A 12156-nucleotide genomic window follows, 5' to 3' on the forward strand; every position below is an offset into this window, starting at 1 on the left:
TCTCCCGCCGCGGAGCACAGGCTCTGGACACGCAGGCTCATCAGCCATGGCTCACAGGCCCAGCCGCTCCGCGGCACGTGGGATCTTCCCGGACCGGGCACGAACCCGCGTCCCCTGCATCGGCAGGCGGACGCTCAACCACTGTGCCACCAGGGAAGCCCTTGAGCACTATTTAATGTTGAAGCTGTTAGGACTATAAAAGATGGTAGGGAGGTAGTTGTGAGAAGTCATGGTTTTATCAGAAAAACTCAGAGATTGGTAAGCTACACTTAAATCCTACTAAGTGGGGTTTAGCCTAGGGGAGGGGGCGTTCTCATCTAAAGGCCATAGAGTTCTCAAAACTCCTTAATTCCAGAATAAGTCAAATCCTGATATCTTCCTTCATAGATGACTATGGGACTAGGATGCAACCTGTAAAGAGAGGTCCTCCTAGGCCCCCTGTCAGAGCAGGAGTCTAGGAGGCCACTGCTAATGGTGGGGTGTAAGGGTTGGGAGGGCTTATGAGACTGTAAGTACAATGTTTAAGGAAATTCATGAGGAGTTATTTCAAATATGCCTTTTGCCTCAGAAATGGTCTCCTAAGTGGGAAAAATATTAGTCACATAAATTCCTCAGTGAGGTTAAAAATAAAGCTATCATTTACTGGATGTGAGGGAAAAATGTCAATAAAGGGTAACTCTTCTAATGATAGTAAATCTGCAAAGAAACATGGTTCTGATGGCTTGTTGTTTTTTTTGTTAGCTATTAAGTTTATTTAACAGAAAAACAAATTCAGTTGAAGATCATTCATTAAGAGAAGCAGAATTAACAATAATTCATTAAACATTCTTTGAAGATGGTCCTATTTTACTACTATTACCTTCCCCATATCTGAGAGATTCATGAGTAAGTCTTGGAAGAGAGCACGTATTTCTTTTAATTCGGTAAAACATTCAGTCAGATAATAAAACAGGTGCTATTATTTTGTTTTGGGTTAATGACACGTAAGTTAGACTTTGCCATAAGACTCTGTTCTAATCTCTTATAATTTGGTTTAGAATGTCAAACATTTTGACTGTTTCAACAACCCATTAAGTGCTTTGCAAAATGACAAAACATTCTATATATGACTTAATTAATATCTACTCCAGTTATACACAACACATCATGCTCAAGACCTAGATTTATTCGAAAACATTTAGTCCAATTTATATTAATGCAGAAAAATCACATCTAGTAAACCACAATTGTAGCAGAGACAAAATAATTGTGTTCTGTCATATTTCCACACAAATATAATTTGATATTTAATTAAAGGATGGTAGATCACAATCACATGTAAATAAAATATCCTCTCAGTAGTAGTAAGAACCTCTTTTGAGTATGTAGGGTCTTCTGGGTTTATTCTCATACAGCTGCCTTTTCAGAATGTAAGGAATTTTTCTCTTTATAACTTCTTCCTTTTCATTTTTGTCATTTCCAGTATCAAGAACCTCTTCCTGAATCAACTGCAAGATAGACCGAATATGAATGAAACATACATGCATAAAGTCTTCCATTTCAGAGTATTTGTCTACCTTTTATCTCATTTGCTATTCAGACAGTAAGATATATGTGGATGAGATGTATGCGGTTCACAACAATTAAGTGTTTTGCCCAAGAACAGGTGGCTATCGAGTGGCTGAGACAGGATGAGAACATGATTTTTCTGATTCTCTGTTCTGTGCTCTTAGTTCATCAGGCCAGCCTTTAAAATTTGCTTTCTATATTTGTCAAGGCCATATATTAATACCTCCAAATGAAGGAACACACTTAATATAACTTTGAGTATTTTACTTTAATTTATGGTAGACCAAAAGATGGAAATATATCATAAATCACAACAAATACAAAGTTTTGAATCTAGTAAACCAGGTTTGGCCTCAAAGGTCAATAGAATTTTATATTCAATTAAGTTAATTACTGATTTGACTTGAAAGCCATTCTAAAGATCTATTTCTCAGTCAAAGAGAGAGGAATGCTTGTTCTGCTTACTTGTTCAGCTGTTGTAGAAATTAACATATGTGAAAGCTCTGTTTAAATGGTAAAGATCTTTAGATTGTGCTGCTTAATAGTTAATCATTAAAAGCAAGTTCACATTCAAAAACTCAAGGGAGTTAATCTCTATGTAGAATCTTGTCTAATACCTCATCAAATATGCTGCATTCTAAAATTAGTTCCAAACACTTTTTCCTGATAGTACTGCTCTGATTCAAATGTTCCACTGGCATAAAATATTTAGGAACTCTTTCCAGAGTCTTGCACATGATTTACACAAAATTTTTAAAAAGATCAACGCTCAAGGTAAGAACCGTATTCGTATCTGTGAATGTCTTCTAAACTTTGGGGTGACTATAACTGATACTGACAGGAGAGTAAGTTTCTAATCATAACCCGTATGCATTGAATCGTATCACAAGTACTTTATTTCAACCCACAGCTGTTCAATTTCACAGAAGGAAAAACAGCTACTGTCAGACAATCTAGTTTCTTAATCTTTTGTTTCTCTGTGCACATAGTCTGTAATTGTACTACACTCTTAATAATACTATCATTTTATTTTAAATCACTCAACAACATTTAAAATAGCAAAAGTTTAAATCTTATGTGTACCTGATTTGTCTGTATTATAGTTTATTGAGGGTTTATTTTTTTTTCCTGGATAAACAGCACATAATTGATATTTCCCTACATTACAATTAGTATTTTTCAAGTTTTATTGATGTAATATTTTAAAGAGAAAATCATTTAGCTGGAATTGGAATTAAGGGATAAACAATCCAGCAAGAAAAATTAAAACTAGATTTTTTTTTTAATCTGGAAAATATCATTTTGTTTACAAGTTAGAATAAACACTAGAAGTTCTGCATTTCATTTCCTCTTTTCCACAGGGTATCATTGTGACAGTGTGTTATAGAGATTGTTATATTAGCAGGAAAGGCATCCTCAGACCCTCAGATCCCCAGTGTTGGTATAAGCCCAGAATATGAAACATGAAGTAAATTTCTCTTAGGGGTTAATCTGAAAGAAATATTTCCCTTGTCGGGAAAATTTTTAAATTTTCTTCTTATTTTTTCTTAAAGCATTTTCATTTCTCCTTTCTCTTCCAAAAATTTCCAAACCAAAGGTGGTGAGTCACCAGCGTAGTATTTAATAGAACTGATTCATCCAGTCCCTTGTGGTAGTTCTGGATAATGAAATTGGGCTGTACTAGCCATAGTGGACCTCGTTTAGCTTCTAAGGATGATTGAAATCCACAATCCACACATTCAATTGAAATAGAAATATGCATATATCCTTATCATTCTGGTTTTATTTGCCTAATATATTCAAATAAAACTGGAACCTTTTGTGTTCTGTGTTTGTTTATAAATAAACACACATGACTTATGTGTTTCTAAGAAAACATTTTGAGTTTCCTAAATTTCTTAGGCATGCCACCACCACCACCAAAAACTGCCTAACCATGCCATCCACAATAAAAGCATATGTACCAAATCTGCCCTAAGACAGATCCCCCTTTTAAGACCAAAGAAAAGATATTTTGCTAAACTCCAAATATTTGCAGGACACTTTGAAGATCTGAAGGAATGTTAACCTCAACACATGGTTTATTCTTCCTTAATATTTGTAAGTCTTCCTGTTATGATAATGATCAGGATTAAAAAAATCAGTACAAATGAGAGTTAACTAGTATAACCACAATCATATTCGTATTTTGTTTTTGTTTACCTCCCAGTGTTGAAAGGCCCTGCTGTGACAGATTTTTCGGAGCTGGTAGATTGTCAGCATTGCTTCCAAGCTAAAGCCATCTAAGGTAGTTGGAAATTTCCTTCTTGTAATAAGCTCCTCCTCAGGAAACTCTCCTGTTTCCTCGGCTTGGCTGTTCAGGTTATTTATAAGACTGCACACATTCAGCAGGCTCATTTTCCAAGAGGGAACACTTGCTTTACTGATCTGAAATGTAGAAAGAAATAGTTAATGCAATTAAAATTTGTGTTGTAATAGTTAGAAATAAATTTCTATTGTGCTAAGCCATTACCTTTTAAGACCTAATTGTTAGTCTAGCCAAATAAAAACACTGTTATTAATTAGTAACTTCATATCACAAAGTTGAATAGTGTCGATACTTCATATCCTCTATTTGCCAAATGCAATAAAGTTAATACACATAAACACACACATACATGAGCAAAGCAAGAAAGAAAATAGAAATTACAGTAAGTAGAAATACATAAATATATATGTATATATCACAGGTGAAAATATTAAAAATACCACTCTCTCCTTACTACACTTCAGTTTAGTGTCTAATGGAACAGTGGCCAAGGTGATACTAATAGATTTGGATAATTCAGTAGTGTGAGACCACGAATCTATTCCACACATTAATAGTTGTCACAGGTAGCATCACAGATGATCAATTTATTTATTTGAAAATTATAATATTTTCTAAAATATCCTTTTCTAATAAGATCTTGGCTGAAACCATTATTACCATAATTAACAACTTTCTCATTTGCCAATTTTTGGAGAAGCTAAGTGTGAAATAACTTATAAAACTTAACAAGCATCTCAAAGGGCATAGATGAAGAAAGCATAAATTTTTTCTAAAGAACATAAAAAAAGCTTTTTTGAATGACCACAAAGCTGTGATGAGAAGATTCAAAAATATTAGTATCAATTTTATTGGTGTCAATTCTCTCTGATTTATTCTCCAAATGCAATGCAATTCCAAATCAAAGTTCCAATTTGGAAAATATGGGGAGACTGGAAATTTAGAGGAGGGAGTGTAGCAAAACAATTATGAAGTTAATTTGGAAGTATGAATATGTGAGAACTAAGAAGACTTAGAAAAATAAAAAGGTAATGAGGAAGGACTTACTCTACCAGATATTAAAATGTATCTTAAAGCTGCAGTAATCAAAGAGTGAATTAATAGAACAAGCATAAATATAAAACTCAACAAAAGAGAATATAATGTCCAAAATTTTATCCAAGTAAATATGATTGAAAAGCGTATAGCAAACTTTGCATTTGAAGTCCTTGGGACAGTTGGCTATGGGGAAATCTGGATTTAGATCTAGTTATAACTTTTATTGACATATTATAGTCTAACAATATCCAGATGGGTTAAATATGAGTAAAAATAAAAATATGTAAATATATAGAATTTATTTTATAAATTTGGAAAAATATTGTTAAGCAAATATCCAAACCAGAATCCATAAAGGAAAAGATAATTTTAAATACATAAATGTGTAAATTATCTCTCAAAAATTAACAGCCTGAACTAAAATCAAAAGCAAGACATACTGTAAAAGCTGCCACAAAATGTTAATATACTTAACACAGGTGGAGCTCTTCCAAAAGAAACTGGTGAATGCCCCAATTAAAAAAAACAAACAAAAAAAAACACTTAAAAAGTGTTAAACCTCAGATAAATAATATGAGCAGACAAGTCACAGAATCGCTATCAAAGAAGAAATATGGAACAGAAATATGTGGAATGATGTTCAACTTGGCTACTATCAGATCAGAAGACCCTAAAAAGTATAAGTACACTTGATGTACTTATGAGGATATGGAGAAACACACACTTTCTCTTCTAAATATTTGTTGGTCTGAGTATATATTGGTATAATTTCTTGAAAGGTGTTTTGGCAATATGTATAAAAATTGTAAATGTGCATACCCTTTGATTAAGACTTTACCTTAGGGACATGCAAATCTGTGAGTACAAAAATATTCACTATAATGTTTTCAAACAGTTTGGAAATACATTCAACTATGCCCCTCAAATGTGATTATCAGCCTGTTCTTGAATTTTTCTGCTATGGGAAACTTAGAGGCAGCATGCTCCACTGTGTGGCAGCAACACCTTATGTCTTGCCAATTAATGGGATAGTACAATTTTACATTCGGAAAGCTCTTTAGAGATCATCTGATTGTTTTCCTTAGAACACTTGCTCTGTACTCACTGTTTTTAAAAAGGAGTTCCACTGTCAAGTGAATTGGAAAACTTGAGTTTAAAGGAAGTTTAAAGGAAATTTAAAGGCTTCTTGAGCTTTTTACTTGCAAATATTCATTGTAACTTTTCAACGGTGCTAACATAATATCCAATGCTCCCCAAACTAATTGACCATATAATGCTTTATTCATAAAGTATCTGTCAGGACTTGTGTTGTCTGATTAATTTTTTGGATGAGGAAACTGAGTAAAGCATTTTGTTCTCTTCTGCCAGTTAAAACAGTCACTGCATCACTCACTAGTATATTATTTAATATCACCTTAGCCCCTGTCATACTTTTGAAGCACCGCAGAGAGGGCACTTTTGACCATAGGATGTCTAAATAGACATGTATTTAAGAACATTTCTTATAAGGTTTAAATAGTTCACTCAAGAAAATGACAAAGACTCTGTCTTTGATGAAATCTGAGTTAGGATCCTCCGAGCCCTCTTCTTGACAAGGTCCCAACTTTGGGCTCTGTCCTTGGTCTACTTAGTCCAGTTTTAGCAAGAATCCTTCTGAGTCAAGTTAGCAAAAATGCCCCACCATTGATACCTGATCATCCTAGGATTCTATTGAGTTGTCTAGCAAGAATCCTCCTAGATTTAGGGTTTCCTCAGTAATTTTCCATACAATGATCCACCCCAACCCTGTTCCTTGGCTGTAAATCCACACTTGTCCTTGTTGTGCTTGGAGTTAAGCCTGATCTTTGCAAAACCATAGTTCCTCTTGAATAAAGTCTTCCTTGCTACCTTTAACAAGTGTCATGAATAATTTTCTTTAACAATAAACATTCTTATTTATTAAATTATTTTACGTAAATGTCTATAATAGACCTAAGCCTATAGATAAGAAATTTAGAATATTGTCTTCTCTTGCTTTTAAAATGAGGAAAACAAGAATATTTGTGGTTCTTACTTAGCATTATTTGATTAAACTCCTAATACTGAATAAGATTCTGGTCAAATTTTGGTTTCCTTAATTAAATGGGACCTAATCCATATTACTAGTGGTCACTATCTATAATACACTGAAATCAAATGTATTACAAGCATTTGAATTGGTGAATTGGTGAATTCATGGTGAATTCAAGTATTTCACCTAAGTAAAAATAAAGTCATCTGTGGTGGAGCCCTGAAGTTCTTACAGCTGAATACAAAAGGTAAGGGCTAGTAATAAATCCTAGATTCTTATTGTTAGTACATAAATATTTATTAAACTCTTACTGTATTCAAGGCATTGAATTTGATCATAGAAAATTACATCATTCCAGCAGCTTTTTGAGAGCCTAAAGAAAACATATTCTTTTCTTCAAAGTTCTCTTTCTTAATAAAACTATACCAAAGCACTACCACTGGTAATAAAGAGAATTGTATTGTGAGAACTAATTTCTTTATCTTCCCCTTCTCTTCAAGCTTTGGAATCTCTCTTGGCCTTCTGTTGCTTAAGAGTATTTCTACATTAGTATTTCAATGTCTAAATAGTTTTACTTTAAAAATTGAAATTACCTTTAGAGTGGAAAGAAGAAAGCTGAAGCTTTCTGAAGCTTTTAATAATGGAGTTATACCAATATCAAATACTATTCTTTCAAAATTTTAGATACAGTATATTGGTTAAAATGGTCAAAAGTTTAGACTTTTCATTTGCATAGAACACTACACACACCAAAAACTAATTGAATCACAGAGAAATAAATGATAGTAGCTTTATAAAAAATAAGAAATGAGCTTTATGTTCCCATCCTAGCAGCAAAATTGGGATAATTGTGCTTCTGGGTGCTTCCTCATCATAGTCTGTATTTTACTTATTTCAAGTAAAAAAGGAGGCAATGGGATTCAATTTTTCTTCCATGATCTGTTTTAGAGATATATCCCATGACTGAATGAAAGCGGTATATGTTATTCTGTCTATACTTTGGCTACGTATTTCTCTTAAGAATGAAACTAAACCACTTCATATACTGAAATTGTTTTTCCCTTGCAGCATCTCGGCCAGGGAAGGAATCATAACCTCTACTCCCACATTTTTGCAAAGTAGCTGGCAATCCCCACACCATATCACATTTTGGAGATTATTTAGGACCTTTATTTGTCTACATAAACTTGAAATCATAGAGGTAAAATCTCTACCAAGACACTAAGGCATACTAATCTGTTCCATTTTTCAAAACAGACTTAACTTCACTTGTCTTCCTATTTATGAGTTGAAGCGATTATAGCCATTGCTATTCTGATTGAGTATTAAACAAAGGATCCATTATCTTAAGGTTAAATGTATTTGTTCACTGAGTTTTAATGACTAAATGAAATTTGATCATTCTTGATAGGAAACCCACCAAATTATGGTAGAATTTGGTTTCAATGTGTTCAACTTTTGTAGATCTGGGCAATTGTGGAAATATATAGGTACTTAAATTTTCCCCAAATGCCTTTTAAGGACCATAGTAGAAAACGTCTTTGTTAGCTCTGAGATAACAGTGACCCACATTCTCATACAAACACAGAAATGGCTATTACCCCTTCACACCCACTATTGAACACAATTCTACTTCTATGCTAGGGGTTGTTGCACCTGGAACATGCTCATCCAATTAGGGAAGAGGCAGGAGGAGTCCTGAGCATTTACTTTCTTACCACAGTGCCTGTGGAATCCTCAGCATTACAACAGTGATTGCACCGGGTGACTGCCTCACCTCAAGATATGTTTTTCTTTGAGAAACATCTTTTGGTTGGGAACCCTGTTCTCCAACTCTACATTTAGATACACACTGATTAACTCACTCCAGGTAAATCAAGATTGTGTGGTAGTGTGGTAATTGGGTATATTCTAATTGAGTTTTATTCCTAGGTACAGGCTGGAATCTAAAAACCTTGCTTTCAAGACCCCAAGAGAGGAATAATAAGGTCCAGTACAAAGTTTCACCTGATTCAATAAAAAACAATAAGCAGGTACCAATAACACTTCTGTTATGAGGAGAATTTAAATCCAGGTGTGGACTTAATGTAAATGTCTAGGAGATCATAAACTCCAACCCCAACATTTAAAAATAAGGAAACAAAGGCAAGCAATGTTAACTAATCCCCTTGCTTAAGATCAAATAGTTCATAAGTCACAGCTGTGGGATTAGATCTCAAGGCTTCTGTTTGCCAGTCTATTGCTCTTTACTCTCTACCACATTTCTTTCATGGGTTTTGTGAACTTTAATTCTTAATTTAGGAACTCCACTTCACTCTCTCCAATAGTACAAGAAAGGCAAAAATATCACTTAATTTTCATTTATGTATTTATCTTGAGGCCAATATACCTTTCATCATGCACAATATGACTGGAATGGAAAGAGGAGTTTTAAAAATACATTTGCATGTCCACATAAATAATATGTGACTACTTAATTAAATTTGCAGTATAGTGATTGATACACTATACAGTATCAATACAGCTTCTTTCCCTGTCACATCAACACCCTTAAGTCCTTTGAACTTAAGGAAAAGTTTCCCCATAAAGGAAATGCCTCCCAATGAACTTTTCTGTCTCAATGGGAAGTTATTACTATAGGAAAAGGACACCATGTTTATAATGAGAGTTCATATGTTTTTCAGTCCTTGGTTTAAAAAAAAAGAAAAAGTTACCTTTGATGTATGCATATTGGTCAATAAATCTGCTTCTAACGCTTTCATTTCCTCTTCTGAATCTGAGTAAAATCAAAACCACATGTTTACTGTATAATCACGTATCATGTAATTATATTATAACCTAGAGATTTAAGATTAGTCTCAAGAAACTTTGTCTTAGAAGTTTATTGTCTTTGCTATGTATTCATTCTCCTTAGAATAACATTTGGAAAAAAACAATTATAGTTTTACTTTAGGCTAACAGAATAGAAGCACTTTTAAGAAAATAAACACAGGATTTTATGCAAGGAGAGCTATTGATGAGTTGGAGTTGTTTAATCACTGAATCTCATTATTTTAAAAAAAAACCCTGATTATATGATAAAATAAAGATTTAATCAAAAATGCTGGATAATTTTTACTGGAAATAGTTTACATATACAGAATATATATGTATTGATATTTTAAAAATAACATAATGAAAAGGTATGTATAAGACATTTTTTCAAGATAAAAACAAAGGAAATTGCTTGCTGATAATTTTAGAATAAGAAAGACACTGAGATTTGTTTAATTTGAGATGCTATTTTACAAAACACACTTTGAAAGATTTGTTTCTCTACTTTAAACAAGGATTTAGAATCACGTGTACTTAGCAATTTTTTCACAGGCTATTAAGGAAATTGTTTAAGCAAAAGTGGAGTTGTCCATCAATACATGTACAAGAGTGTGGAAAATGGATTTCTGATGTTTTTTTAGAATATTCTTTCCAGTTTCCAATAATGAATATTTTACAGAGAAGAAAAATTTAGAAATTACTATAAGGTAATAGAAATAAAGTTATAGAACACTATACTGAGTTAATTCATAAAATCATAGCAGGAGTTTGAATTAAACATTTCAGTGTCATATTTATGATATAACAGTATAAAACAGGCTAAATATTTTTGCTGCATTTATCCCTTGTTTTTTTTCCACCTTGATGTGATCATTCAATTATTTTCCAACATTAATTAGAGCATATGGCAATCACTATAATATTTCATATTACTCTTTTAAGTTTAAATCTTATTTTCGAGGTGAGCTATTGATAGATATTTGACAAAGTATGGTTTCATCTTAATTATCACATGCAAAATACAGGGAAATAATTTTTATCAATATAAGAATGACAATTTTCCAGTTACATTCTGTATCAACTTAAATGACATGCAAAAAAATAGTTAAATTAATAATACATCTATTTGTCACACAGAAAAGTTATATAAAATGTATTCTTAAAAGAGCTTGGTATTTTGTGTATTTTTCTAGAAATAATTTTCTACAAATAGTGCTTTATTCATTTATTCATTAAACATCAATTTTCACTTTGTTATCTTAACATATACACAATTAAGAAAATAATATTTTAGAGGGAGAAGCCACCATGTCCTAAGAGAGTGAATGAGGAAGAGATAAAACATTTCAAATGCAATCAGTTTTAATTATGGGTTTGCACTTTGACAGGCACCACTCCTGTACTTCTCATTAGAGAGTGACCAGCTTGATTTGTTTCACATGTTTTTTTTTTCTAGTGGTTACATTGCAAAGGGGAACATGAAGTGTTTCATTGAAATCCCTTTTATTACCTTGCAGATTTAAAAAGGAAAAAGAAATCTTCCAGTTCTTGTAATCATAAAACAGAGAAAGAAAATATCCAGCTTCTATCACTAAAAAGGAAATCCAGAATAAGGGAGAAACTCTTCTCCCTGGATACATTAACGTTAAGTGGCAACACACAGTAAAAATGGAAAAAGAAATCACTTCAGGGAGTTGTGAAATGCAGCTGAGCTTACCTGAGCACAGACTCCAGGAGCTGAAAGCCAGGAGTATCATGCACACCAGTTGGATTTTCATTCCTGCCATCATCTTCTTGAGCCTTCTAGCAAGCCCAGTCCATAAACGTCAGAGACAGGCTGAAGGGGGCTCTCTAGTGCTTCCTCTTGCCTCCAGCTGAGTTTGGAAGTGACTGAACTATGAGAGATGCTTTGACCATTCCATATATATATATATATATATATATATATATATATATATATATATATATGCAGGGGATGATGTCATGAGTATACAGGGATTATCTCTTCAGGATGTGCCCTTCATTTCCATCCCTCCCCTCCCCTCCCCACTTCCTCCTCCCTTTCTTCTTTGTCCCCCCGACACCTCTCCCCCACTTCTGAACCTCCAGTAACAGCGACATCTTCCCTAATTGACACTGCTGCTCCAGATTTCCGACACGCAGGAGTCATTCAAAAGCAATTCCATACAGAGCATACTGGAAAAGAACTTCCAGTACCATTCTTTCCCCATTGCCTCTTATTCTCTGACTCTAAGAAGTTGTCATTTTGATTTTGTGAAGCATGAGATCTGTTATTTCTAATATAATCAAAATCTCCAGGATGAATGCCTAAAATCAGTAATTCTTTAGGTTTGGAAGTTCTTAAAGAGTCAGGATTCTTTTCTGATAACCCATACTT

General features: G+C 33.4%; 1 protein-coding gene across 1 annotated transcript; it reads right to left on the minus strand.

Moving 5' to 3' along the window:
• Positions 1–714: 714 nt before the first annotated feature.
• Positions 715–11655, minus strand: NTS (neurotensin). Its single transcript, XM_065887774.1, has 4 exons — positions 11476–11655; positions 9659–9720; positions 3751–3975; positions 715–1487 (listed from the first exon to the last, which is right to left on the minus strand). Exons 1-4 carry the CDS (start codon positions 11546–11548, stop codon positions 1335–1337), a joined length of 513 nt encoding a protein of 170 aa, XP_065743846.1. The 5' UTR covers positions 11549–11655; the 3' UTR covers positions 715–1334.
• Between the last annotated feature and the right edge of the window lie 501 nt (positions 11656–12156).

This window comes from Phocoena phocoena, chromosome 11 (genome assembly GCF_963924675.1).
Source record: "Phocoena phocoena chromosome 11, mPhoPho1.1, whole genome shotgun sequence".
NCBI classification, from domain to species: Eukaryota; Metazoa; Chordata; class Mammalia; order Artiodactyla; family Phocoenidae; genus Phocoena; species Phocoena phocoena.